Below are 26,939 nucleotides of genomic sequence, written 5' to 3' on the forward strand. Positions count from 1 at the left end.
GGAGGCGGCGGCTAGCAAGCTAACCCAAGCGCAGTTAGAGATGCGAAACAGTGAAACCCCACGCGACAAGGTGGCATCGTTGTCGCCTTTGTGCACCAGAGCGACGTATGGTGCGCGCGTTCATTTTGAGGAATGGGTGGATGGACAATGGCCAACGTAAGGTAACATCCACCGCGGGGAAATCGCTGGCGACTCCATTTCATTGAGACTGCCATCGCCTATAGCCATCAGTGGCCGAACTCCGGGGGTTCATTGGAACTGCAGAGGTCCTTGAGCCGTGACGGCTGTCAACGGTGACGGAGGCGGGGATGGAGGTGGTGCTGCGAGATTGTCTTTCCGGCCTCCTCGTCCAGCTGATGTTGGGTTCCAAAGTCAGGCCATACGCTTCAGAACGGACATGTCAAAAATGTGACGTCGCGCTGGCGGCATGGGTGCCGTGACGGCGACTCCAGCGACATGCGTGAGTGCTTCGCTCATCGGGGATGGGAGGTGGTGGAGCAGATCGAAACTCTAAGGACTTTGTGTCTTCCGGGGTGGGGGACGTCGGGAAGTTTTCGCGGGATGCGCAGGAAGTGCGAAGTACCGCAGTGGTACGTAATACTCCGGCAGCCCAGGTCCATGTCCAGGTCCGGGTCCAGGTTCTGGTTCAGGGTCTGGTGAGCTACCGAACGGAAGGTGCATTCGAGGGTCTCCCTGCCTGCTCCTTCCGTCGCACCCAACTTACCTCCGATGCATGCATTTCGTTTGCCAGGTGTAGCTGCCAGGCCTCTCTTGGGCAATACCTCAGGCACTGCAGCAAGGTAGGGACCCTAAGTGGCTCGTAATGCTCGGTGATACAATTTAGTTCCTTCATCGTTGTTGACAGCGTCCCCCGAGACAGCCGCAACAGCCGGCGGCTCATCAGGGATCTACCTGCTCGCTGCTCAAAACGGCTCCCCACATACATAATACGAGTGTAAGCCATTTCACCCAGGTCATGCGAAAGCAGCCCACCCGAGCCACCCACGCCCTCGAGCAAAACAAACTCTTCAATGCCTCCAGCTGAAGGATCGCCAACCTGGCTTGCCTTCATGCCCCGCGATACCGCGCCTTTCCGCAGGCATCGGCCGAGGCACCACTATACTGAGCCCGTCGTCACCGGGATGATCGGCTTTACACACCGCAAGATTCTCCTCGCATGCGATAAGTGACAGGCCTTTTCAATAGGCCGGCCGCAGGAGCAGACCCGACATGATACCAGCTGTTCGCCAGCTACCTATCTCCGTGATACTTCCGGGCTCTCCCCATTCCACGGCGTTGCATTTCGCGGCAGCCCTCAAGAGTCGCTTCGTCGCGCTAGTATGAGGGGCGAGTTGCCGAGGTTGACGATGCCTACAGGTGTTTGCACGGACTCCATCCCATCCGGCCTCAAGCCTTACTTGCACTAGCGAGTTGTTCCTTTTTTGCCGACACGATGCTTCATCGACTGGCTGTGATGTCTTAGGCTGACGACATCACCAAACACATGCGTGCAGTCTGCCTCGGCAGTTTCTCGACGTCATGGAACAGCACTCATGTAACCATGAAGATTTCCGGCGTACAATAGAACCATATCGGTTGCTTGGACAAGGAAACGGCACACAAGCAGCATCAAGCTTCCTTGGGCCGGAGGCGGATCTCCATCAAGGCATGAGATTTGGCCCGTCTACGAAGTCCGCAGTGCCCGTGAAAGTACAGCACAGGGGCACACTCTTTTGTTTCAGCTTGTCGGATACAAGGTAGCGTCCTACTTCCCTGCACCGTGAGGCCTCAACCCTCGCATAAGTCGGTCTGCAGATTCTCTTGCGTCATTCCCGTTCAAAGGCCGTGGTGCAAGGACGGCGTGCTGGTTACAGTAGCGTGGGGCTCGACAAACTCTGCTGGCGGTCCAGATGCCGGGCTACCCCGGCTTGCAGGCGTCATGCGGAAATGGTTTCGAAAGGTTCCTATGTGTCTGCGCTCTTGGCGTTGGGGCCCATATGATCAAGCGAGGGCATGACGTTCATCACTCGCAGGTGGTTTCCCCTCTGGAGACGTTGGGGTGCCCCATCATACAAAACACTTGAAGAAGCCATTAGTTCATGTCGTGGTTGAGCGTATTTGACGTAACGTGACAGCAGAGACCCGCCACAGACTCTGGAAGAATGGGATTACCGGCAGGCTTCCTTCCTGGCCAAGGGTCAGATGCACCAGGCATGCAATTACCTTGACTCCGGCGGCCAAGAAGCTTGAGGTCCGCGTCGCGCCACGACCATGGGAGATAGCCTGTAGGTTCAGGGCTACAAGAGCCAGACCCCTTGCTCAGCTTGACAGACGTGGCGAAACACCGCATGATGAAACGGTGCACCGGGAAGCGTTTTCTCCCACCTACTTAGAGCTGGGATCCATGGTCTCGGTGCGGCCCGAGCATTTGGACCGTATTTGGTTGAGGTTAAGCCAGCATAACCTGGGATATCCGTACCAGACATGGCGACATTACGAAGTGAAGATTAAAAATAGCATACTATACAAAGTGTAGGGCCAAGCTGCCAGTTGCCGTCACATGTTAGTCGTCCTTACCAAGCACCCTTTTGACGTCGTCTGCAATGTTGTAAGAAAAGGCCTTGTTCATGAATTTGGCCATCACTCCGGGGAAGCATCCTGCGCGACGTCAGCCTTACCTTGCCGTGAGGGGCCTGGGTATGACGGGGAGAGGCCCGCCTGCAGTGAACCTGCAATGTAACTTACCCATCATCCACATGAAAATGTACATCATGTACTCCTCGACGAATCCCTTGTCGCGTTTCGAATCTTGCATTTGTCTAGAGTCCTGCAAGATTTGCGTAACACGTGGCAGGCGCAGCTCCATGTACTGCTTCGCCGCCGCTTTGATCACATCTTTCTTCTCCAGCGTGCCGGGTTTGCCCGCGGTGTGCGCCTTGCGCAGATGGTGGCTCAGAAGCAGGGTGAAGGCTTCCACGTCCTCGAGGGCCTGCGAGGAGCCCTGGCCCGACGTCGACGGCAGGGCATGGGCAGCATCGCCGACCAGCACGACGCCATCTCGCTCCCAGGTCGGCAGCGGCGGGATGGTCCACGTGGGATACATGTTCTCCACCGTGAGTGATTGCAGAATCTTTTGGATGACAGGATCCTTCCAGCTCTGGTGACGTTCCCGTAGCTGCGCCGTAACGGCGGCTCTATCCAGGTTGCCCGGCGTGGGGGGCTCTGCGACTGTGTAAGTAGACCACCAGGCGAGCCTGTCGCTTGGCTCCGAGATGTGGTACGGCGAGTCACGATGGGGCGAATCCTCTGTGCTTTCCGAGAAGAAGTACCCAAAGAACCCGTTGCCCCCAAACACAAAGTTCATGGACCCCTTTTCGACGTGTTCTCGAACCTCTGCGGCCGGAATGAAGCCCCCCACGCCGGCGAGACCCCTGGCTCCGTCAGACAATGCATCGAGAGGATAATCATGCGGAATGGCCTGTGCAGAGCACGACTCACTCGTAATGAGGCGGGAACGGGTCTTCCTTAACCTCGGGGAACAAGGCGCGATTTGCCGAGCTCTTCAAGCCGTCGGCGCCAATGACGAGGTCCACCTCGACGGACGGGCTCCCGTCCACAAAGCTTACGGTGTTTGGCCCGCTTGGGTTGGCGACGACGGCGGAGACTCGCTTGGTGACAATGGCATCATCTGGGATGCGCTCGCGTAGGCATTTCCAGAGTGAGTGGCGGCTGCTGGAGACCATGTGCATGTTTCGATCCGCGACCTTGTCGGATTCTGGGTCGCCTGCCGGCTGGGTCCTGACTAGCACGGTGCCATTCTTGCTCTTCATGATCATGGTCGAGACAACATACCCGCCCCTGACAATGTCACGTAGGAGGTCCTCGTCAAGACGCTTGATGACGTTGAGTCCATTGGGCCCCACGCCCAGCCCGCCACCGACGATGAGCGTGGAGGAGTGAGTTGGCCCCTGTCCACGCTCAACGTAAGTGGTGTCCTTGTTCGTGTCATATGCCTCATAGATGGTGATGGAGTGGTCCTCAGCATCGAGGGCTTTGGGGAGGTGTTTCTTGAGCAGGAGGTATGCGGTGCATCCTGAGATGCCGGCGCCAATGATGGCAATCTTCATATTTGGTTTCACAGGAAGGATGAATTGAATTCTTGATTGACATGTATCGGGATCCAGAAGACAATAGGCGAATTGCCTGGGGTTTGTATACCAGTCATCGACCGACTCAGCCTAGCTGGTGGATGCCAATGCGCAGACGCAAGCTTCGGACGTCGGTACACATTGAGGTCCGGCGTTTCGCGAACGATGACCGCCTCAAGCCGCGTTGTCTTGTATAGTCCATCGCGTCTCTGATGCCGTATTGCCGCCGTATTTATTGCTGTCCACGACGCGCCTACGTATGCATTGCCTCAGGGCGTGTGAGTTGCAGCGGATGCGCGAATGGGGAGGCGGCCTTTACCAATAGAGTGGGGCCGGCTCGACCCGTGAAGCCGGAATGGCGCCCACGTGACGCCGATTTTTGCCAGGAGCTGGAAAAGTGATCCCGGCCGGTTGTCAAGACTCGAGGGCATCATCGACATCTACGTCGCCCGTTACGTTGCCACACACCCAAGTCCTTCCTTCGAAACGGCCAATTGCTTCCCAGCACGATATTTTCTTACCCTTCGCAAATTAGACTCGCTGCCTGCTGCGGACCCTGATGCGCGCATCCCGGCAGTCGTGAGCGCCACCGACCCTCGACGTCCGACGGCCCCCTTGCGCCTGTTGCGCCAAACACCACGACGACCTTCAAGGTGGCTGATCCGAGCCGCTTGCGGTTATCCGCACGGATAATTCAGACACGCCCACGATGGAACCGAGGTAGCCTGTACGCCGGCCGGGCGGCCACCAGGCGGCGCTACGGGACCGTCGCGTCCAGCTCCGACAGACACAGATCGCGCGACCGGATAGCTACGGACGAGGCAGCGGTACCCATGCGGCGCCCGTGGTCCAGCGCGCTGCAGCCCGAACCGGCGATCGTGAAGCCGCGGCCCGCTCCACAGTTCTACGTGCCCTCGGTGCTGCTACCGCCAGAAGCCGCGAAGTCCCCGACCGTGCACAAGATTCACATCCTCGGCGAGGATGAACGATCAAAATTTATCGCGCACGCGCTTTCGGGCGTCTACGACTCGGTTGAGATGCTGGGGTGGAGAAACATATCGTCCAAATACCGCAACATCCAGAGGTCAAGATCCAGCAGCCGGCGGGCTGCGGCCAAGGTCGAAGCAAACATGGCTGTACCCCGAATCCTGACAAAGGAGGACGATTCGCGCATCGACCAACTCGTGGTAACTGGGAAGGGCTACGAGGCGGCAGAGGCCCTCAAATCAGTCAAGCACCGAGTCGACGAAAACACAACGGTATGCCTGATGAATGACGGGCTCGGCGTGCTGGAGGACGTACGGCGCAAGATCTTCGAGGGCATGGAGACGAGCCCCAGCTTTCTGCTCGGCCACATGAGCCATCGTCTGGCGTTCAACCGGACCTACGACTCGGTGAAGCAGCTCAAGAACGGCGAGACGAGATTGACGCTCGCGGAGCTCTCGCAGCGCAAGGGGAAGCAGCTGCACCAGGCACCGCACAAGACGGAGACGCGGTCCAACTTTATACGAACACTCCAGGAGGCTACCGATCTTCACTCATCATTAACGACATACGACCAATGGCTGCGCTTCAAGCTTCCGTCAGTCATTTTCGACTCGGTCGTCGAGCCCGTCTGCGTGCTGCTCGAGACGCCATATCAGGGTCTGCTTCAGAATCCAGCAGCCCAGCGGATGATGCACAGCTTGCTATCCGAGATCATCCAGGTGGTGGAAAAGATGCCCGAGGTGGAGGGGTCGTCGGTGCTGCAGAGCTACGTCCGCGGCCGCGGCATCAAGAAGCTGCTGTACAACCGCATCATGGCGAAGCGCTCGCAGCCGAGCCAGCTGGTGCGGCGGATCGAGCACGGCCTGCCCACAGACGTCGACTACCTGAACGGGTACTTTCTGCGGCGCGGCCAGAAGCTCGGGCTGGATCTGCGGACGAACATCATGATGCGCGACATGATCAAGGCGAGGCACTCGCAGGCGATTGAGAGACTCAACTCATTCATACCCGTGGAGGAGACGTCGATACCGAGCGACTCCGCGTTTCGGTACCGGACGGTGCCGCGGTGATGTAAAAACAATTGGGGAACGGATGAACTGTACATTTTTGTCACATTAGCATAGCAAGGGCGTGTAAATACATGGTCGCGAGTTTCAACCACAGCCACCGCTATCAGCGCAAACACTCTGTATTGGCTTTTAGTTAAACCTCTTTTTCTGCACGCCTTCGCTCATAAACATTTAAGCATTTAGTGTTTGGACTAATCATCCTGTGCATTCGGCATTGATGAGGATGATGTCGTCGCGCTGAAGGCTCACGTGATGGGGCCTCGCCCAGCTGCTGCCCCTCCAGAATGCTTAGGTTTGTAGCCATCGTGCCCCGCCGCCCGGCGAGAGCTGGCGTCACAGGTAAACCACCACAAACCCCCCATCGAGCTGCAGACCATGGACGATTCAGAGCTCGAGCAGGTGCGCGCGCATCGCCCTCAACCCTCCCGCCACCGCTGATGGAGTGTCCCGCAGATCCGAAAAGCTCGTCTCGAGCAGCTCAAGTCGCAGGGAGGCGGCGGCCGCGGCGCCGGCGGGCCGTCCTCCAACGGGCAGGACCAGGAGCAACAGAAGCAGTACGTCGCGACCTATCCCCATCTTCCCCTCTCCGGAGCCTTCCTCCAAGCTCCCATTCGGGGTGTTTCCCCCGTCCGTGTGGCTACTCGAGAACTTGGAACGACAATGGAACAAAGTGGGCTAACGCGTGACGGGTGCGGCGGCACGAAAACAGGCAGCAGCAGGAGGAGGCGCGGCAGCACATCCTCAACCAGATCCTGCACCCCGAGGCGGCGGACCGGCTGGGCCGCATCCGGCTCGTCAAGGAGCAGCGCGCGACCGACGTCGAGAACCGGCTCATCACGCTCGCGCAGACGGGCCAGCTGCGGCAGAAGGTGACGGAGGCGCAGCTCAAGGAGCTGCTCAACGCCGTGGCGGACAACAAGGAGGAGGAGCGGATCGTGGTGAGCCGGCGCAAGGCCTGGGACGACGACGACGACGACTTGCTGGACCTGTAGTCGTGGTGGGGATGGATGGGCGGAAGAAAATGTGCAGGCAAGACAGACGCAGAGACACACAACACAAAAAGTGATACCAATGGGATGAATGGATTAATGCAATGCCACTGCACGCTCGTTTTTACATCTGTTATACATGAGGATTCGCTGGGCGCAACCATGCCGGCTCCGGAGACTTCACATGCCCTGGGTCTGTATCTCCTTGAGCCGCTTCTTCTCCTCGCGCTCCCTCTTGCGAATCTCCCGCAGGTCGGGCGGCCGCTCGATGCCCAGCTCCCTGCGCAGGTCGTCGACATCCCGTTCCAGCTGCTCCTCCCAGAAGACGTTGATGAGCTCCTTGCTGCGGGCGCCGTTGCGCACCGCCCAGGGGAGGTACACGCTGAAAAAGCGACGCCTCTCCTGGGGCTTGAGCGTCGCGGCGGCAAACATGCTCAGCCCCGTCATGGGGATGAGCGTGTTCGCAAACTCAAACGCCTTGAGTGCGACCTCGCCCTCGCGCCAGATGGGCAGCCCCGTGACGGCGTGGTAGAAGTCGTGGCACTCGCGGTAGCGCTGCATGACGTACGCGCACTCCGGGTCGTCGATGTAGCGCACGTCGGCGCGGGTGTCGGGCGAGACGCCCTCGCGGTCGAGCCAGCCCACGTAGGCGCGACCGACGGTGTTGGCGGACAGGGCGCGCAGCTTGGGCAGGGAGAGCGACTCCGAGGTGATGCGCGGGCGCTGGCGGAGGATGCGCCGGCCGGTCGGGTCGGCGAGCATGGCGTCGCGGAGGCGGTAGATGAAGTAGGGGGTCGCAGTGGCTTCGCCCGTGGCGGCGATGAGGTCTGCGGGCGCGTGTCAGTCAGTCGGGCAAGGTCCTTGTCATGGTGGAGGGTGTGCGCTGGCGAGGTTGCGAAGGGGGATTGGGAGGGATCGGACGCACCATGGCGGTAGGGGTCGAAGAAGGACATGACGCTGGCGCCGACGGCCATGCCGAGGCGCTCGACCCTCGTGAGCGGCACATGGCCCGGGTAGTTTGGCTCCGGCCTGTTGAGGGCGGAGAAGCGCCTCGTCGACGACGATGAGGTTGATGTGCAAGAAGCACAGGCAGCGCACGTCGCGGAGCGGGCGAGGCGCTGCAGCCTCGACGGCCGTATTCTGGACAGTGTCGCCTCCATGTTTGATTGTCGATGCTGTAGCAAATGGCAGTCCGGACCGCGCTACAGCTTCTAGGCGAGGCGAGTGAAAGCGCGGCGGCAAGGTGGGTGAAGTGGTTCAGGTCGGAGGTTGAAGCTTGGTGGGACGGTGGAAAACGTACGAGCTTGACGTCGGCATGTCGGTTCCCAATTTAGCCCAGTCACCCCACCAAGGCATCTAGGTACGCAAACATCCCGACACTGATGGAGGATGCTGTGACAACATGCACGTGAAGGATTGAGAAAGCAATTAAATTGCTTCATTTCTTTCACATGTTTCTTTTTCCTTTTCGCGCACACCATAATGTCGTAACACCAATCCTTGAGATGACTACGAAGCAAGTTCGTACAATACGGTAGACGTCGTGCATGTCGCCGCAGCCAGACATGATACCTTTGGTCGAAGCCATGTCAGCACACGCATCAGCGTCATGATCATTAGAATTCTTGCTGTCGCTTCCTTTCTTCCGTGGATGTCTCTCCCTATGAGGTCAAGCCTTCTGCCCAATGCTCTTATACACGGCCCTCTCCAGCTCGTCGTACAGCTTCCCATTCACCGGCTCGCCCCATGGAAAGCAGTTTACAATCATGACGCCCGCAACGCCCGTCTCGCGATCAACCCACTGTACAGTCACACATCAAGGTCAGCATCGTCATCCCATTATCAAGGCGTCAAGGGTGGTACGCAAGGGGAACAGCAACTCACCCAGCGGCTGTTGCACGCCCCCGTCCACATCATGCTGCCCTTGCGCCTCTTCCCCGGCACGTCCTCGAGGTTCAGCAGGCCCCCGATCCCGGAGCTGATGGGCAGCCCCGTGGGGAACTCTGGCGCGTACTCGGACTGCCTCGCGGGGTCGTACGCCGTGCGCTCCAGCCCCGCGCGCTGCCGCTCGTCGAGCTGCGGCGTGAACATGGTGCGCATCGACTCCTCGGTGAGTAGCTCGCCCGCGAGGAACGCCCGCAGGAAACGCGCGTAGTCGTCGGCCGTGGTGTGCAGCCCCGCGCCGCCGCCCTCGAGGTCGTGCTCCTTGGGCAGCGGCATGCGGAACGGCGCCAGCGTGCCGTCGTCCTGGCGCAGCGACCCCGGCGCGGTGCGCGGCTCCGTGTCGGGCAGCCGCTCCGGCCAGAAGCCAGAGTCCTTCATGCCGACCGGGTCGAAGACGTGCGCCTGCATGTACGCCCCGAGCGTCTGTCCCGTGAGCCGCTCCAGTGCGATGCCCGCCCAGTCGACGCCAGAGCCGTACTGCCAGCTTTCGCCGGGGGGAAACTTGAACGGCGTGCTGAAACCCGAGAGGTTGAAGGCGAGGTGGTTCCCCGTGCGGCCGATGGCCTTGGCCCAGCGGATGGTGTCTGGATCTCTCGTGTCGTAGCCCAGCCCGGAGACGTGAGAGAGCAGCATCCTGCAACGTCAGCTCAGCCGTTATTCGGAAGTCGCCAGCCCCTAGAACCTACCGCAGGGTTATTGGCTTCGTGTTGTCCTCGAGGATCGGCTGGTCGCCGTCGAACCCTTTGAGGATCTGCAGCTTGCCCAGCTCGGGGACCACCTGGCGAATGTCATCCTCAAGCTTCACGACGCCCTTCTCAACCAGCTGCATGACGCAGGTGATGGTGGGCAGCTTCGTGAGCGAGGCAACCCAGGTGAACGTGTCCCCCGCGAACGCCTTGGCGTCTCGGTCGAAGTCGATTCTGCCCGCGGCGCCGGAGCAAATCACTCCTGCCACCCGTCAGTGCCTGTCTTTCTGACCCGCCAATTTTGTCGCCGAATCCGCGCTCGCGTGAAGCTCACCGTCCTTATTCACAGCCACGAACGCGCCTCCGAGGAGGCGATCCTTGGTGTCATCGTCGTGCACGGTGTAACGCCGCAGAATGCCGTCCAGGTCTGCCATTGTTTCGAAATGTTCCGTCCCTGGTTTTGCTCGCGTGTGTTCTGGCCACTTGCAAGAATGGACTGCTCAAAGACGGCGCCCAATGCCACCTTTTATAGATGACCGTGGCAATCGGGCGGGATTGTCATGCGGCGTCTCAGTTGCGTCGCTCATTGGCGCTGGGCTGATGCCGGTATGTCGTGAGAGCTAGCTGCGCCTAAATGATGACGGCGGTCGGCAGCTCGGAGCAGGCATGCCTGGCTTGCTGCGGCTCACGCATGGGATCGACGTGAGAGCCTGGTTGAGTTGGGCTGGCTGGGGTCGCATTTATGCCGTGTCTAAGTTTCGCGGGGTGCTAGGCGCGACTATCGAGGCGATTGCCTAATTGGGCTGTAAGGCGGGCGCTCGGCAGTGGACAGTGGGCCTCGTCGCTTTGCCCTGGATTTCTCTGCATCACGCCCACTCACTCACCCTCTACCACCCGCAACCTCAATGAGTGAGGCTGGAGGTACAGTATAACTGGAGGTGCAACCACAAACTCCTAGTTTTTGTTCTCTCGCGTTGCTCGTCTAATGGCTCCGAGACTGGCATGCTAAGCGCCGGGGCCGCTGAACAAAGAGCCGTGTCCGCTCTCGCACTCAACCCATCTCGATTCACAAACCTCAAAAGTTGGCGACATGAGAGGCCATAGTCGGCGCCGCATCTCATCGCACCGCACAACCACTCTCCCCCATGGAGGCCATAGAGAAGCTCCTCGACTGGGCCACGGCCCGGGGCGTCGTCCTTGACGGCATCGGCCCCAAGCCGCTCCCTGGGCGCGGCATCGGCATCGTCGCGACCCGAGAGCTCAAGGTGAGATACATCAATGCCACCCACGCCCATCATGTTCATCCGGCCAACGTCCTCGCAGCAAGGTGAAGCCGTCCTCACCGTCCCGACCGCCCTCCTCCGCTCTCTGGACAGCACCCCCAAACCCATCGTCCGCGCACTCAAGGGGGCCACGGTGCACGCCATCCTCGCCGCCGCGCTTTGCCTCGAGTCGGATCCCGACTTCGACGTCTGGCGCGCCGTCTTGCCTTCACGCGACGACGTCGAAGCCAGCATGCCGATATGCTGGCCCGCAGACCTCCAGGCCCTGCTGCCCCCCGCCGCGGCCTTTATGCTCGACAAGCAGCAGGCCAAGTTCGACAAGGACTGGGCGCTCGTCTCCGCCGCGTTCCCCGACGCCGCCTCCATCGCCGGCGCAGATCGCCTCACGCGCGACTCCTTCCTCTACGCGTGGAACCTCGTCAACAGCCGCACCTTCTACCACACCACGCCGCGCACCGAGACGCGCCTCCCCAAGGACGACCACATGGTCCTCCAGCCCGTCGCTGACCTCTTCAACCACTCCCCGCACGGCAGCTGCGCCGTCTCCTACGACGCCGCGGGCTTCACCATCGCGACGACCCGCGCCCACGCGCCCGGCGACGAGCTCTCCATCCGCTACGGCGCCCACTCCAACGACTTCCTCCTCGTCGAGTACGGCTTCGCCCTGCCCCGCGACGCCAACCCCTGGGACGAGACGGGCCTCGACGCCTACGTCTGCCCGCTGTTCGCGCCCGCCCAGCGCCGCCGCCTCGAGGACGCGGGCTTCTGGGGCGGGTACGTGCTTGACGCGCAAACGTCTTGTTACCGTACGCAGACGGCCCTGCGCATGCTATGCGTCACGCCTGGTCAGTGGCGCGCCGTGCTTGACGGCGTGCGCGACGAGGACGTGGATGCCCCGGCCGTGGACCGCGAGCTGCTCCGGGTGCTGCGCAAGTACGAAAAGGACATACGCGGCAAGGTCGCCGAGATAGAGCGCTTCACTGCCGGATCCGACGACGCAAGGCATGTGTTGCGCGCGCGCTGGATTCAGATAAAGGAGCTGGTAGTCGCCGCAATATCACGCATACAAGACTGACACAGAGACGCCGCCGTCACCGGCCCGTGCCACTTGCTCGCACTCCCCCTTGCGAGCCTTTGTGAGTCCGAGTGTGTTCCTTATTACTACATGTACCTCTGTGCTCGGCCCGGGGCGCAGCCAGTCAGTCCCGTCTCCCGTCCGTCTGCGTGCTGCCCGAGCCTCGGAACCCCATGAGAACACGTCCCATCAGCCGCCGGTTTTTCGTTTTTTCGAAGAGGCTGTAATGCCGCCTCATCCTACCCGCAAAGGTAAAAAGCAAGTCCCTAAACGCTCTGCCCGCCGGATAAACGATCCCTGGCCATGCTGGCCTATAATATTGTACAACTGCACGTCTCCCATGTGCACCTTTCACAGCGCCGCCGCTCGCCTGGAGAGCTGCTCTGGCTGCCCAACGAACTAGCCGGAGGAAGCGGTCCTAGCAACACGTCTCTCTACTCGGGTCGTGGGCGCTTTGCCCCGTGAGGGTTGCCCCAGTCTCCTCCGCCCCCGCCTTGGTTCTGGTTAAAGCCGAAGCCGCCGTTGAAGTTGGGGTTCATGCCCTGGAAACCTGTGACAATGTTAGCAAGTCCAGCCCCTGGTGCTGCGTTGCGCTATGGCTCACCTGGCATGCCTCCACCCATGCCCATCATGCCCATGTTCCCCGGCATCCCCATCGGCATGCCGCCCATGGGGCCCATGCCCATCATGTTGCCACCGCGGCCACCTCGCATGCCACCAGGGCCACCCCGCATGCCGCCTCCCATCATGCCGCCGCGACCGCCCTGGAAGCCGAAGTTGCCGCCACCCATAGGGCCGTTGAATCCGCCGCCCATGTTGTTGTTAAATCCCATGTTGTTGTTGAAGTTGCGGTTGCTGTTGAAGTTGTTCTGGTTCATGCCGCGCCCGCCGCCGTAGCCACCACGGCCGCGGAAGCCACCGCCATAGTTGCCCCGGTCGTTGTACGGCCCTGAAGGGGCGGCGCGGGGCTGCTCCTTGACACGCGCCGGGGCGTCCTTCGGTAGCGTCCTGAACGGATTCATCCCCGGGTTCCAGTATGACGTTGTCAGCTTCTTCTGCTGCCCCGGCTGGGCGCTTTCAGTAGCCGTGTGGTCGATATGGTGCTTGGCCGCCGTGGCCGCTTGCCGGGAGTAGAACTCGATGTACGCTTGGCTGAGAAATCTGTTAGCAATCATGGGTACTTGTCGGTTTGGCGCATTACCACTTACCCCTTGCTCTTTCCATTGACCTTGTGCTCGCTAAAGGTGAGCTCCTTGACCTCGGCCTCACAATCGGCGCCACGGAGCCAGCCACGGATGTCGTCGTCCGTCGTCCACCAGCTGAGCTCAGAAATCATAACGGCAGCGGTGGCGTTTGCATCGACTGGACGGTCGTCCTCTTCCGATTTCCTCTTGACGCCCTGGCGAGATGATGTGTCTTCCGCCTCGCTCGCTCGGCGCTGATGGTCGTCGCCATGCTCCTCTCTGTTGTGCTGGTCGTGGTCTCCGTGGTCGTCATGATGTCCCTGATCCCCGTGATCTACCTTGCCGTGGTCATCGTGGTCGCCCCGGTACTCATTCTCGCCCTCCTTGTGGCCGCCCTCCTGGTGGTTCTGCTGGTCGTTGGCGGCGTCCCCATAAAAGTCGATTTCGAAATCCGCTTCGGCCATCGCGAGTGTGTACCAGCGACTTGCGCGGCTGTGGGGGGAGATGGGGAAGACGGGGCTTGATAAATAGTCCTATTAAGTGTCTTCGAGATACAGGGGCCGGTCCTTGATCTTTGAGACAAGGGGTATCAGCAACGCAACGCTTGATTGCTTCCCAAATGAAAAGGGACACAGGCTGCAGCGGATGAAAAGAACGAAGGTTCGGCGGGGCCGGTCTCCGCACGGAAGAAACGAAGAGAGAAGTCGATGCTTGATAGTACGTACAGGTACCAGAAAAGAATGGGTATCGTATCGTGAAGAGAATTTATGACATCAAGCCAGAAGACGAAGCTCTGTGCTCGCGGTCCTCGGCGCTCCAAGCTCGCTCTTGCTTTTGCTTCTTTCGACCACCCGAAACCTCAGGCAGCGTCGGTACAAGTGGGCCTCGCCGGCCTGACGGTAGAAACAATCTTCCTCGAAGCAACCTCCAATACGCGCGTATCCGGGGGGTGGCTCGTCCGTGCCAGGTTTCGGGGCGGTGCGTTTGCGCGGGCACTGCTGGTTAGCTTCGACAGTCACGGTGCAGCAGCGGAAGTCGAGTCGTGGGAAGGCGATGATAAGGTTACAGGAGCCGGGCTACTCTCCTGGGTGCGTGTTGACCGGAAATCGTGGTGGGAGTTGGCGATCGTCGGACGGTCGGTGACAAGGGCGCGCAAAAGAGAGCTGGTTGACGGGAAGCGGGCATGAGCCAGCACAGCCGTTGTGTTCGCTGGCCCACACGCCGAGCTGGAGGCGCCGCACGTCGGTGGCGGAGCATCAATGTTCCGACCAACCATTAAACCTGGGGGCCTGGCGCCTCACGAACAGCTAGCATCTCACTGCTCACAGTGCTCCGTGGCTGGAACACCACGAAGATGACTGGCATTTTCGTTGAACTTACGGCGCAAGTCGCCAATGGATCCTGCGACTGCACCTGGTAACATGTTGCGATGTCGAAGACGCTGCGTAGGGCAGCACGCCAGATGTCGCCTGACCCAACAACCGCTCCGCACCGCGTAACCCCTGGAGCACCGGCGCTTACTGATCGTTGAAGATTTGACGCCATCTCTTCGGGTAAAGCTGGTGAGGCAACGTGCTGCCTCACTCGGCTGTGCTTCTGGCTGAAGAGCATGGTGGCCTTCCCTCAAATGGGTCACTTGCCGCCGACGAAACGAGTTAACTTCATTCTTGATCACGCCTCGCATATCCATTGATCCCCGATCGAGCTCAGATGCGAATGGCTCCGACCATCGTTAGCATTGGAGAGTTCCGCCTCGACGCCGTATAGATCATTGTACAGTCAAACCCCAGGACCCCTGCCGAGGCTATGCCTTGATCATGGTAGAACGTACACCAGGGTTGAACACACTCTTCACGGCTCCCTGATCCGTAACCTCAAAGTCAAACTCATCCACCGGACGGCCCGCGTACCGCCAGGTATCATAGTTGAACCAGTTGGCGCACGCCTCACTCGGCCGCGACGGCGTCGCGACCCTCTTGCCCAGCTTCTCCAGCACCATCCTCCACCGGCCATCCTCCCCGATGGGATATATGCGCGCATCAAGCTCCGCATCCTCAACCCCTTTCTGGTCCGCCAGCACAGCGAGTATGGACTTGCCGCCGCGCGTCCACGACTTAATCCGCAGGCCAGGCCCCTTGTCCACGACAAGTTCCAAGTTCGACGAGTTGCTGCCCGAGTAGCGACCCGCGTAGATCTGTTCAGCTTGGTTCCTCGCCAGGGCGTCCGCCTCGCGCACCACAGCTTCCGTCACCACGTCGAGCAGCGAGAGGCTGGGGCTGTTGGCATCTACCGCGGCGACCATGATGGTCCCGCCGATGTTGTACTCGGGGACGAGAAACACGTAGGAGGCCCAGCCCGGCATGGAGCCGGACTTGGTGTACACGTCGATGGGGCGGCCGTCGGGCGTCAGATGGGCGAGGCGGAAGATTTCCCACGGCGCGCCCACGTGCATGGCGTAGGAGCCGGCAAAGGACGAGGGTTTGAGCCACGTGCGGGTTTGGGCGGGCGTGAGAAGCGTGTTGTTGAGGATGGCGCGCGTGTACGCCGTCAGGTTGCGCGGCGTGGAGAACAGGCCTGCGGTGCTGCTCTGTGTTAGCATCGCTCCCGTGTTGGACCGTCTGGGAGTGGTGTACTGACTAGTTAAAGTTGCCGATGCTCAGGTCAAAGAAGCTGGCTCCGATGCCCACGGGGATGATCCCCCGCGACAGCTCCGGCACCTGGAACCCCGTCGCGGAGAGACCCAGGGGGCCCGTGATGCTGTCGCGAATAATCTGCTCGAACGGCTTGCCCGTGATGTTCTCCATCGCCCAGCCGAGCAGCATGTAAGCCTGGTCCGAGTACGCGGTCTTGTCGCCCGGCATGAACACGAGCTTGTTGCTCTTGAGGACGTCGAGCATTTCTATAGAGTCTCAGAGAAATGACCTTGCAAGACTGGGCAGGGGAGGCGCTGCTATACTTACCCGCGCGGGTGCACGACTTCATGGAGAGGTTGTCGCATGTCGGTATGTCCTTGGGATCTGGCTTCGGGAAGCCCGCCTTCTCCAGCTCGTCTCCGTAGCGGAGGTACCGATCAAACGCAAAGCCTTGTAAAGTCAGCACTGCCTAGCATTGCGAGCTCTCGACATGATTTGGGATTCACCTTTGTTCGGCACTCCAGCCATCTGGCTGGCCAGCATCCTCAGCGTAACATCCTTGTACGGCTCGAACCCCCTAAGCTCCTCGACATAATCCCCAATCGGGGTGTCGAGCTTATGCGGAGCATTCAGCAGCAAGGCCAGCACGTTGACCGTCTTGGTCACACTCATGACACGATATACCGTATCCGAGTCCACCGTCTTCACGCCGCTCGCGTTCTTGATGGCGGCGGTGTGGTGGTACTCGAACAACGTGGCGTCCGCCGAGGTGAGCTGCACGGAAAAGGATGTCGTGGAGACGTTCCACTTTGTGTCGGGGCTCTTGACCAAGGCGTCGATCTTGGATGAGAGTCTCTGGGGGTCCAGCTTGGTGGGATACTTGGGAGGAGGGAGGACGGGGCCGGTTGGAGGGCACCGGCCGCCGATGGTTGTTGCGAGCGCAGCGGCAGCCCCGACGAGGAGCCCGAAGAGAGTCTTGTTCATTGTGTCGATGTAAACGATTGCGATTCAAGCACTGTACTACTTTTTCACCCGTCATCCCAAACATTTCGTCTTTTGCTGCTCTCTAGGCTTTTTATATATCGTACTCTATTGTCCATGTGGGTGAAGTTGGTGATGCTCTCCGTGTAAGCCAAATGTGGCCTATACGATTTACGAGCCCGAATGCGATCGACGAAACCCCAGCCACGGGCCGCGCAAACTCGCATCGTCAATTATCGTCACCGTCTTGGCTCGGCACTCTCAGCCTTTGGCCTAACCTGTGCTCCGTCAAAACTGCGCATTCAAGAGCTTGGATTTCGGCAGTGAAGCTGGCAACGTCATCGTAGGGTATGGATCATGGGTCGAAACGCCCGGAAATTAGCGTCAAGGTATGCTGGAAGTTGTGTTATGGCTGACGCGCGTTTCGCTGGAAATGTGGCTTGTCGCTGAATTAACAGAGCGAATGCGAGAGCGAGTAGCAGCCTGACTTCGGTCGCCATGTAAGACGGGCAGAGGTGCCCGACATCGTCCAAGGCATGGGCTCTCCAGCGCACTTTGATCCGTCTACGCAAACACGTACACGCAAGTCGCAGCGCCTTCTGAAGACATTACGGAGTCGTGTCTCTCCAGTTTGGAGAGAAAGGCGGCGCCGAGGTCCTGGTCCAGCTGACCTTCCCAAGGCAGATCCATGTCATTCAACTGGACCCGAGCAGCAGAGAATCCAGACCGAGTACAAAGCTGTGGTCGCAGGCGTAGAAAATTTAGACCAAATTGAACGATCGAGCACAGGGTCTGACGAATACTGAGGCTTAGCTTTACGGTAAAGCATCAAGTGTCAAAGAAGCTGATGAATTGTGGACGATGCCGTACTCCAAATGGGACCGCTGGTGCCTCCCAGATTCGCCGGCCCGATACGCCGTAGCAGTAGTCCCAATTCAGATCTTCCTTTCCTGCAGGTCCAAAGAACATACAGTTGCTGCGATGAGAGCTCCCGTAGCAATGGCAACTCAATAGCCAGAGTCTTGAAACACGTCTGGGTCTTCCCGCAGGTTAGAGTCCACGCTGCGCCGCATTCCTGGCTCGCCCTCGTCGTCTGTCGACTCGTTGAACGCGTGCAGGCTGCAAGTGCCGCGTGCCATGCTGTATCCGTTCCACGCAGAAGCTGGGATCCGTTAGCTTCTTTCTGCTCCTCTAAGTCAGAATGCGAAAGCGACTTACCAACTAGGACTGGAGCGGTCGGGTGCCAGCTCGCGTCACGCACGCAAGTGCCCCAACCGCCCGGCTCGTCGAACCAGTGTCTTGTGTGCCGATCCCTCCGACGGGTTGCCATCGTTGCCTTCTTGACATCAATCGTACCCGCCAGCGTTGCGTCCATGTTCCATATGTACACTTTGCCGTCGGCGCTTCCGGAGTAGACATATCGCGAGTTGGTCGAGGATGGCGGCGAAAAGTGACACCGAATGAGAGTGCGGAGGACTTTGTGACCCCTAAATGTTACCAGCGAGTTGTCCTGCGGGTGCGGATCCCAATCTTCTTCGTCGTATGCCTCTCTGCGGTAGTCGAACGTGCCGCCAATCGTGCGACGCAGCGGTGCTTCTTCCCGGAACTTGGCAGATGATTTGGCCATCCTCAGATCCCACAGCTTCATGCTCTGGTCCTTGCCGTTGCTCAATATGTACCGTCCGTCGCCTTTGCTGTCGATGTACGTCAATCCCTCGACGTGGCCAACGAACGCGCCGGCCTCGCGAGACGTCCCCATGCTCCTTCGATCCCAGACCTTGATAGTGCAGTCATCTGAACCCGAGTAGACGATGTGCGGCGACAGCTTATCGGCGAAGCAGACAGCATTGACATGATCGTCGTGTCCGGTAACGTGGTGGAGCACACGGCGTGATTCGATGTCGTAGACGACGATGGCATCTGAGCTTGTCCCTGCGACGAGCTCTCTGCCGTCACCAGAGAACCTGATAGACCAGATGCCGAAACCCCCTCGCGTCCGCCAGGTGTTGTCGGTGCGTACGGCGGCGTCGTCAAGATCGAGCGTGTATGGGTCGCCGGTATCGTTGGGGTCCGTAGGGGCCATGGACACCATGCTCTGGATCGATGTGTATGCCAACCATCGATTGTCCGGGCTCAAGCTTGCATCTGTCAAGGTCCACTGCCCCCACGGGTAGGAGGCTGTCTTGTAGTACTTCCACTCGTACGGGTTCGACGTGTCGTACATGCGGACTTTGAAGTCTTGACAGCATGAGAAGAAGAAGTTGCCGTCATCCGAGAACTGACCCGAATAGACGGGGTCATCGTAGTGAATAATCTTCTCTGCTCTCGTGCCGGGTATCATGGTCTGAAGACTGTTAGCCGGCGCCAGACGGCGTGGGACGAAGCTCCGAGTGCGAACCTGGGTTACAATGTCACTATTCCGCTTCCTCTGCTCGCGGTCGCCGAGACCGAGTTCTCGCTCGAGCATGCGCCTGGAAATGCGCTTCTTGGCGTGCAGGTCGTAGTCGTTGGCCCCGAAAGCGCCACTCCTCATGAGTTTGATGCCCTCCTCGCTTGGCACCGTGGGAAAGCGATTCGGGTCCTTGGCCTGCCGCCGCCTCCGCGAACCCCACATGCTCATGAAACCTTCCTCGTCGTCTGCGTTGTTAAACAGAGTGTTGCTCAAGTCGCGCTGCCGTAACAGCGCCATGAGTTGGCCGCGCGTCAACAGGCCTGTCCTCTCACCGTCTGGATCAGCTGTCAGTACGCCCAGGTCAGTAGAGAGGTGCTGTTAGAGCGCACCTCGGAATAAACCCATGATCTGCTGGATGGGGTCGTCCTCATCGTCAAAGTCGTCGGCTTCAGCGTCATCCTCGTCAAGGTCCTCCTCCTCGACCTCAAAGTCCTCGTCTTCTTCCTCATCGTCCTGGTCTTCGTCATCATCTCCGTGGACGATGTAAGAGCCCGGCATGCGGTAGAGATATGGCGCATCGTCGTCGCTATCCTCGTCGCTGTCGCCCGTCTCACGGTCCGGTTCGGAGTGCTCGGCAACATCATCATCGTGGTCATCACTTTCCCTCAGATGCTGGGAGCCAGTGGCCCCTTGCTCATTTGGTGCACTCATTGTCAGACTAGTTGTTCGATTCGATAAGCCGTGCCCTGAGCACGGGGCAATGTGAGCTCGTCGATGCTCTTGCACGGTTGGTACGCGGGCCGTAGTGGGCGGGGCGAGGCGCCGTCCGCACGATACTGATATCCGGAGGCGGTTTGTTGCTAGTTGAAAAGCAAGAAGAGAACTCGAGATAGGGCTATGGGAAAACAGTTCTCGGATATATGCAGCTACGGCGCCGACATCTGTAGGACACAGTATCAGCTGGCAACGTGAAGAATGAAGGTTCCGGGAGCGCAGGTCAGTGACGCCATGACGGTCTGGCGGGGATCGAGAAGCTGTGCTGGATAAGCAGCTTGGGCTTTTAGCTGGCGGAGTTAAGCTCAGCGAGGGTCCAAGTCTCCGAATGGGCCAGCTTCGGGTCGGTGGTGGGCCTGATGGGGACGGATACAGAGCTACAGGAGACTACACGGGGCCTCCGCACGCCGCCAGTGCTGGCGCCCGTCACTGGGAGGTACGGGGTAGCGCCCAGGAGCACTGGCAAACAGCCGCCACGCCCACCTGGGCACCGACCTGGGGAGACCCTAGCTCGGCTCGGCGCGACGACCCAGGTGCTGGTCCAAGGTTCCAAGGTTGGAAGCTGTCCCTGCAGTGGTCTGGTCATACAATGATGCGGCCACGGCATCACATCACACAGGCATTCGTTATAGCAGCACAGACGCTCGCAGATCACTCGCTGATTGGGGAGCCATGGAATGCGAAGCAGAAGGTTATTGTACTCTACCTTGAAGAAGATACGGCACCTTTGCTTTTGCAGCACGATGGCGAGCTAATCGTGCCCTACCTCGACGAGGCGCGCGCCGCGAACAGGATCGGCCGCGTGCCGGACGGGACAGGGGAAGATGGATGGAATAAGGCATACACATAAAAGGGAATACGAAGCGGTCTAAGCAGAGCATCGCCGCCAGAATAGCCTCGAAGCCACGCCGCAAAGAACGATGCATGCGCCGTCGCAGAGGCAGAAGCCCTGCCGGAACGGTGGCATGGCGAAGTGCCACCCACTGGAAGCGGCGACAGTTGGGCCCAAAGCCGCCCCAATGCCCCTCCGTGGCACCTCAATTGATGGCCCTGGAGGCGCCTGCAGCTTTCTGGAACGCCGCGGGCCCCCCAATGCCCCCCTACGTCGCCCCTTCCGGTGGCCCCTTTGCCCCTCCAGCGGCCAAGCCTCCCACCTAGGTGGAGGGCCCACTCGTTCGTCCACTAGGAGCGCGGCCGACGGCGCGCGGGTTACGAATGCCAAACCTACAGTAAGGCAACCCTGTCCGGTACCTCCCCATTACGACGGCGTTCCCTGTGAGGACAGGAGCGGCGGGTTGGACAGACACCAGACATTCGTCCACTTTTTCCCCCTTGCTCTCGACATTCAACATCGCCATCGCTTCACGACTCTCCTTTTCTCCCGAGTCCCGACCACTCGGCCCTCGCATAGCGTCTTTGCATCCGTTCCTTTTCCTACCATTGCTGCACCCCGTACTCTTTTGCCGCGCGTCGCGACCTAAAAGACGGTCGCGTGCCTTCGATTTACCCGGCGCCGACACGCGCCTCTAGCGAACCCTCGAGGCCACGACAGACCGACCGCCCTGCGCTGTGAGGCCGTCGACGCCGCGTCTGCACCACCATCCCAATCTTCCTTCACGTTGTTCCTCTCCATTCCTGATCAGCAGGCGGCCGAAGCGACTCTCCTGCGAGCAACAGCGCCGAGCAATCGCGCCGCAGCCGCCGCCGCCACCCTCACGTCACCATGAGGTTCCGCACCAAGCATTCGCCTCTCCTGCTCCTGCTGCTGCCGTCGCTGGCTGCTGGTCTCGCGGCCAAGTCTGGCGGCACTACTGCAGAGCGGGAGGATGCGTCCGTTGCGTCCCTGCTCGACTCCGACGATGGCGCGAAATCCCGATCACGCCTCTCCACAAAGGACGCCCCGTTCGATGGCAAGGACGGCAAGCCCCATCTCGGCCCTTTCGTCGAGACGGACGGCACCGCAACCGACTCTGACAACAACGGCCTGCCACCCCTCAAGGGCCGGCCTCACGATCCGACCGTAGTAGACGGCAAGAAGATTCCCGAGTCCAATGACGGTGTAATGTTCGACAAGAACCGCGAGCGCCCGCAAGGCTCAACGGGCACCGAGGGCGGTGTGACGGAGAAGTCGGCCGCTCGAAAGGCCCAAGAGGGCAAGACCGGCGAAAAGACGTTTGCGCAGCCGGAGGCTCCCAAGGAGAAGCCCCCTATGCCACATAGCGAGGAGCAGAAGCTGGGCAAGGACGGCACCAAGGAGAAGGGAAAGGACAAGACCAAGGCCAAGTCGTCGTCAGACAAGGTGGAGGGCAGCACAGACTACACGGGCCTCGACGTATGCCTCTCTTCCCGCAATTACTCTCGCGCCACCGATAGCTAACATTCTAAACAGAAGCCCGAAGACCTTCCAGGCAAGCACCGCGACAAGACACCACTGCCCGACTCTGTCAAAGAATCCCCTCTCGAACCCGAAAAGGTCGCTCCAATCTCAACAGGAAAGACCAAGACCACGCCACAAGATGAGGAAGGCATTATTCAGCCGTTTCACTCTTTCGTCCTGTCGTTTACCATGATCCTCGTCTCTGAGGTAGGCGACAAGACATTCCTGGTGGCGGCGCTCATGGCCATGAAGCACGACCGCATGGTGGTGTTCTCGGCGGCCTTTGGGGCTTTGCTCGTCATGACGGTCCTGTCTGCCGTTCTTGGCCACGCCGTGCCGACATTAATCCCCAAGCGACTGACCAGCTTCCTCGCTGCCGGTCTCTTCCTGATCTTCGGCGCCAAGCTCCTTCGCGAGGGCATGAAGATGGATCCGAACGAAGGCGTCTCGGCGGAGATGCACGAGGTGGAGCAGGAGCTCGCCGAGAAGGAAAAGGAACTCGGTCGCAGCCGCCACGACATGTCGCCGCACGCCCTGGAGATGGGCCTCAACGGCAGGAGCTCGAGGGCCAAGAGTCGCTTCCCTTCGCCCCCACGGTCACCGTCGCAGTCTCCCACGCGCAGCCCAACACGCAGCGGTGGATCCATCCAAAATATTGTTCACGGCGTCAGCAACCTGTGCTCCTTGCTCCTGAGCCCTGCGTGGGTGCAGACCTTTGCCATGACGTTTCTGGGCGAGTGGGGTGACCGAAGCCAGATCGCGACAATTGCCATGGCGGCAGGCCAGGACTACTGGTGGGTGACACTGGGAGCAACTTGCGGCCATGCCATCTGCACGGGAGTGGCTGTCCTCGGCGGCCGCGCCATCGCGGGCCGGGTCAGCCTGAAAGTTGGTAAGTGAATAGCACGGGTCCAGTCGAGTCGAGTCGAAGTGAAGCTAACTCTGTTGCAGTAACTGTGGGCGGCGCTATTGCATTCCTACTCTTCGCCTTTATCTATTTCATCGAGGCCTTGCACGGGTAGCCGGCTTCGTCCCGACTCGCCGACGTCGGGGTCGCTCATTTTTCTTCATGTGGACAAGTTGGCGGGCTACTATCTGTTGTAATTGGGCACACGCGCACACACGGTCGCTTTTCTTTTGGTATCCGCTGCGCATGGGACGAGGAGGAGTCACAGGCCAGAGGTCAATGTATTGGAAAGTGGATAGCGAGCGCAACTGGGGACGCATATCTGTGGCTGGGGTATGTCTGCCCTTTGCTGTTGCGGGCGTCCCAGCGGCGTCGGAGGCTGAGTTATACAGAGTGCGGTGGGAGGCATGGTGCACATTATGGACGCAACACGGGGATAATAAAAGGACGAGCCGAGGCCTGCGGATAGATGGGGGTTGGACTGGCGCAACTATAGGGAAAGGGTTGATTTGACACCGCTCGGACAGACCATATGATGTACACTCGAGAGCCAAAGCACGTTGACATGTTTATGGCGTGGGGGAGTTCGCTCGGTGAGGTACGCTATGCTACGCTTCCGCCTCTTGCATCCAGCAAGTTGAAAGAGGTTTGTCCGACTGAGACAGTTTCGAGCTCAGCCACGACAAGACAAGATGAGGCGGACTGACTTGGCGTCACATCGCTCGCAGCCATGACTGGCGTCCAAGCCACCCCTGCAGGCTGCAACACCGCGACGCCGCTCCGATCCCACAGACCCACGGGAGCTCGGCAATCGCGCCGACGACATCTCGACGGGGGTGGAGGGAGCGCCGCCCATTGCTAACCCGTCGCGCGTTAGTCACGGATTGCAGTTCCCCCCTGGGGCGAACTATGGCCTGATTTTCCTCCCATCCCGTCACACTGGTCGGGCCAATGGCGGCACCGGGGTTGCCAAACCTGAAAGGATCGAATCAGGGCTGGCTGGCTGGCTCCGCGGAGGAAGCGCGTTTGGAACCTGGCAACCGATGGTGGTGAGAGACATGGAGGAACCCGGGGGGGGGGGTAGGGCAGGGTAGGGCCAGCGTAGACGCGCTCTGGCGCTGTCACAGAGCTGCAGGGCTGGCTACGCGTGGCAGTTACTCTGTGCGTATCCAGTAGTAACGGATGTATGCCTACATGTAGTACAGCAGTGGTGCGAGTCCTGGGGTCTGGGAGGGAAGCAGGCAGCTTCTTCCGCGTGGGACGCTGCGCTGGTAGGGTTGCGTCGCGGGACCGAACCGGACAACGGCGAGCCACCATGCCCCTGTTCCCTTTGATGTTGCTTCTGAGGCTGTGGGGTGCTACCGTACCTACTCTGTACCTCGTAGAGCTCGTAGAGGATGCGTTTATTGCAGTGGATGACTGGCCGCGTGCTGCAGAGGGTAGGGCAGCTTCATATCAGGGCGTGGCTGGATAGACGAAGAGACTTGGTCGGCGTCGTACACAAAACTTGTGTCTTTATCACGGCCCGGATGCTGTCCGGTCAGGGGTCCCAAGGGTAGCATGGACTGACAAGACTGATTCGGCATTGGAGTTTACTTTACGTACTGGCAGGAGAGTTATGCTCTACCTTTTTGTTCCAAGGCAGCACACGGCAAAACGCCAGAGCCCATGTGCACGGAGCTTGCACACGAAGCTTGGACTTGCGCCACAAGGCGGGCGAATGGGCGGGCACGCGGCACGCGGCGTACCGGGTTATGCATCGGGGAGTGTCCGGACGCCCGGGCTTTCGGGGCAGACGGGACCGAGGCGAGGTGGGCGGAAGTTGGACGAGGAGGAGGAGCGGGAAAAGCAGCAAGGGCGGAAGCTCGCTCTCTCGCTCGCCGGATGGGACACTGTGGCTGAATGAACTCACGGTGTGGATTCGTGAGAATGTTTCACTCTGGAGCAAAAGATGCTGCAGCTACGCGCGATGGTGGAGGCTCCATCGATGACGGAGTAAAAGAAGCAGACACTTACACGAGCAGGGGTCCGACTGATCAGAGACCCTTCGCCCAACGACACATTTCTGTTCCAAAGCGTAACTACAGTACATACTTGTAACCAACGATGGCTGCTCTAGATCGGCGTCCTCTCTCCCAGCCCAGGCAGAAGTTTCGCTACGCACATTTCGTTTTTACTTTTTCCGATCCCCGTGTGTGCGTGTGTGTGTCCATCCCAGCTGCGCTTCGCTTCACAGTCGCATTCGTCAGCGGAGAGGCGCGGGAAAGCGCACACCCCTTGTCAGGTGCTGCAGCCGGACGGACTGACTGATGGACTGATGGGAGTCGCTGGACTGGACTGTTGGGTCGTCTGGCGAGCGAGCGCGCGCGCGCGTGGCGTCTGCAGGGGACGACGGAACAAGGAACTAGTTGGGAGGGACTGCAGAAACAAGGGTTCTTTTTTCCCTTTTGCTCGCCTCATCTTGCTCCATTGGGGAACGTTAGATAGAGACCACTGCTCTGTAGACGGTAGACACCGCTTCGAGCATAGAGACATGTGAAGTGGGATTCATTACGGACCGGCAGGCGGGTCGTTGAATGATTCACACGCCCGGCCGCCGCCCCATGCTGCTGCAGACTGACAGGGCCGATTCCTTCAACTCTATCGGCAAGCTTTGGCACGAGCCGCTGGCGCCAAATCTCGCGGAGACGGGAGGGGGTGACTGGGGAGCTGCCGCGCTCACGCGACACAAGGGGCGCAGCGCGGCTGGCCTGGACCCTGCTGGGAATCCTTCCAGGGTTCACCACTCACCACCACCCCCCGGGCATGCAGATCCAGATGTTCGAACTAACTACACTGCTTCGGTACAAGCCCGTTCAAGGTCGTACAGTTCTGCCCATCCAACTACCGGCCTCATCTTCCGCGAAGGTCTGGCAGGGCAGGTCATGTCGCCTCGTGGCTGGGGTTGGCCAGCCCTGTAGCCTGTTTGGTTCCTTCTTTTCTTCAACCTCGTGTTGCGGCGGGTGCTACGAGCTCGTGGTCGAGGCCCGGTAGGGCTTCTGGATGATTCCATCTCGTGGACGTGTGCCGCTTTGAGAAGGACTGAGAGGAGCTGGGCGCTGGAAGGGCGGATTCGCGGCGGGCTTGTGAGAAGCATTCGCCCGGAGATATCAAATCGCCTGTGCGGCAGTGACACCAGCCGAGCATGGGCCCCCCATGGACTTCGTAGAGGTTCAGAGCTTGGATGCAGTGCCGCGCCCTCCTGTGAGCAAGATAGATATCCACTGCAGATGGCCATACTCTAGATGGAGCTGGAACAGGAGAGACAACGCTTCGTGCATGGCATCTCTGGCCAGCAGGAGCTCCGATCGATATCGGCCTTGACCGTGCTCGCTTGACGATGCTGTAAACCAACGCATCGCCTCGCTTCTCCTACGTATGCCGCAGACGGATCGGACACCCGCCGAGCCCAACGGACAGATCGTCCACACTCCTCGCAAAAAGGCTGACGTAGTACGTACCGTGTGCAT

The 26,939-nt window shown here is 59.9% G+C and overlaps 10 protein-coding genes across 10 annotated transcripts; 4 read left to right on the plus strand and 6 right to left on the minus strand.

Moving 5' to 3' along the window:
• Positions 1–2,674: 2,674 nt before the first annotated feature.
• PLICBS_001449 (uncharacterized protein) lies at positions 2,675–4,127 on the minus strand (the record flags this gene model as incomplete). The annotated part of the gene is made up of 2 exons (XM_018317480.2): positions 2,675–3,431; positions 3,499–4,127. The coding sequence occupies 2 exons, from the start codon at positions 4,125–4,127 to the stop codon at positions 2,675–2,677; spliced, it is 1,386 nt and encodes a 461-aa protein (XP_018183005.2).
• Positions 4,128–4,981: 854 nt separating this feature from the next.
• On the plus strand, positions 4,982–6,205 carry PLICBS_001450 (uncharacterized protein; the record flags this gene model as incomplete). Its single annotated transcript, XM_018317479.2, has 1 exon — positions 4,982–6,205. The coding sequence occupies one exon, from the start codon at positions 4,982–4,984 to the stop codon at positions 6,203–6,205; it is 1,224 nt and encodes a 407-aa protein (XP_018183004.2).
• Positions 6,206–6,580: 375 nt separating this feature from the next.
• On the plus strand, positions 6,581–7,197 carry PLICBS_001451 (uncharacterized protein; the record flags this gene model as incomplete). The annotated part of the gene is made up of 3 exons (XM_018317478.1): positions 6,581–6,604; positions 6,659–6,759; positions 6,915–7,197. The coding sequence occupies 3 exons, from the start codon at positions 6,581–6,583 to the stop codon at positions 7,195–7,197; spliced, it is 408 nt and encodes a 135-aa protein (XP_018183003.1).
• A 177-nt stretch (positions 7,198–7,374) lies between these two features.
• Positions 7,375–8,354, minus strand: PLICBS_001452 (ubiquinone biosynthesis protein; the record flags this gene model as incomplete). Its single annotated transcript, XM_065599833.1, has 2 exons — positions 7,375–8,021; positions 8,120–8,354. 2 exons carry the CDS (start codon positions 8,352–8,354, stop codon positions 7,375–7,377), a joined length of 882 nt encoding a protein of 293 aa, XP_065455905.1.
• Positions 8,355–8,863: 509 nt separating this feature from the next.
• On the minus strand, positions 8,864–10,258 carry PLICBS_001453 (uncharacterized protein; the record flags this gene model as incomplete). Its single annotated transcript, XM_018317476.2, has 4 exons — positions 8,864–8,995; positions 9,079–9,772; positions 9,825–10,086; positions 10,159–10,258. 4 exons carry the CDS (start codon positions 10,256–10,258, stop codon positions 8,864–8,866), a joined length of 1,188 nt encoding a protein of 395 aa, XP_018183001.2.
• Positions 10,259–10,969: 711 nt separating this feature from the next.
• Positions 10,970–12,182, plus strand: PLICBS_001454 (uncharacterized protein; the record flags this gene model as incomplete). The annotated part of the gene is made up of 2 exons (XM_018317475.2): positions 10,970–11,089; positions 11,148–12,182. The coding sequence occupies 2 exons, from the start codon at positions 10,970–10,972 to the stop codon at positions 12,180–12,182; spliced, it is 1,155 nt and encodes a 384-aa protein (XP_018183000.2).
• A 434-nt stretch (positions 12,183–12,616) lies between these two features.
• Positions 12,617–13,830, minus strand: PLICBS_001455 (uncharacterized protein; the record flags this gene model as incomplete). The annotated part of the gene is made up of 3 exons (XM_018317474.2): positions 12,617–12,732; positions 12,787–13,334; positions 13,391–13,830. 3 exons carry the CDS (start codon positions 13,828–13,830, stop codon positions 12,617–12,619), a joined length of 1,104 nt encoding a protein of 367 aa, XP_018182999.1.
• A 1,340-nt stretch (positions 13,831–15,170) lies between these two features.
• Positions 15,171–16,983, minus strand: PLICBS_001456 (putative beta-lactamase-like 1; the record flags this gene model as incomplete). The annotated part of the gene is made up of 4 exons (XM_018317472.2): positions 15,171–15,948; positions 16,004–16,265; positions 16,327–16,449; positions 16,506–16,983. The coding sequence occupies 4 exons, from the start codon at positions 16,981–16,983 to the stop codon at positions 15,171–15,173; spliced, it is 1,641 nt and encodes a 546-aa protein (XP_018182997.2).
• Positions 16,984–17,987: 1,004 nt separating this feature from the next.
• Positions 17,988–20,083, minus strand: PLICBS_001457 (uncharacterized protein; the record flags this gene model as incomplete). Its single annotated transcript, XM_065599834.1, has 3 exons — positions 17,988–18,142; positions 18,199–19,707; positions 19,762–20,083. 3 exons carry the CDS (start codon positions 20,081–20,083, stop codon positions 17,988–17,990), a joined length of 1,986 nt encoding a protein of 661 aa, XP_065455906.1.
• Positions 20,084–21,869: 1,786 nt separating this feature from the next.
• On the plus strand, positions 21,870–23,545 carry PLICBS_001458 (uncharacterized protein; the record flags this gene model as incomplete). The annotated part of the gene is made up of 3 exons (XM_018317470.2): positions 21,870–22,478; positions 22,536–23,415; positions 23,475–23,545. 3 exons carry the CDS (start codon positions 21,870–21,872, stop codon positions 23,543–23,545), a joined length of 1,560 nt encoding a protein of 519 aa, XP_018182995.2.
• Between the last annotated feature and the right edge of the window lie 3,394 nt (positions 23,546–26,939).

This window comes from Purpureocillium lilacinum (assembly GCF_023168085.1).
Source record: "Purpureocillium lilacinum CBS 284.36 DNA, scaffold_1, whole genome shotgun sequence".
In the NCBI taxonomy this organism is placed as follows: domain Eukaryota; kingdom Fungi; phylum Ascomycota; class Sordariomycetes; order Hypocreales; family Ophiocordycipitaceae; genus Purpureocillium; species Purpureocillium lilacinum.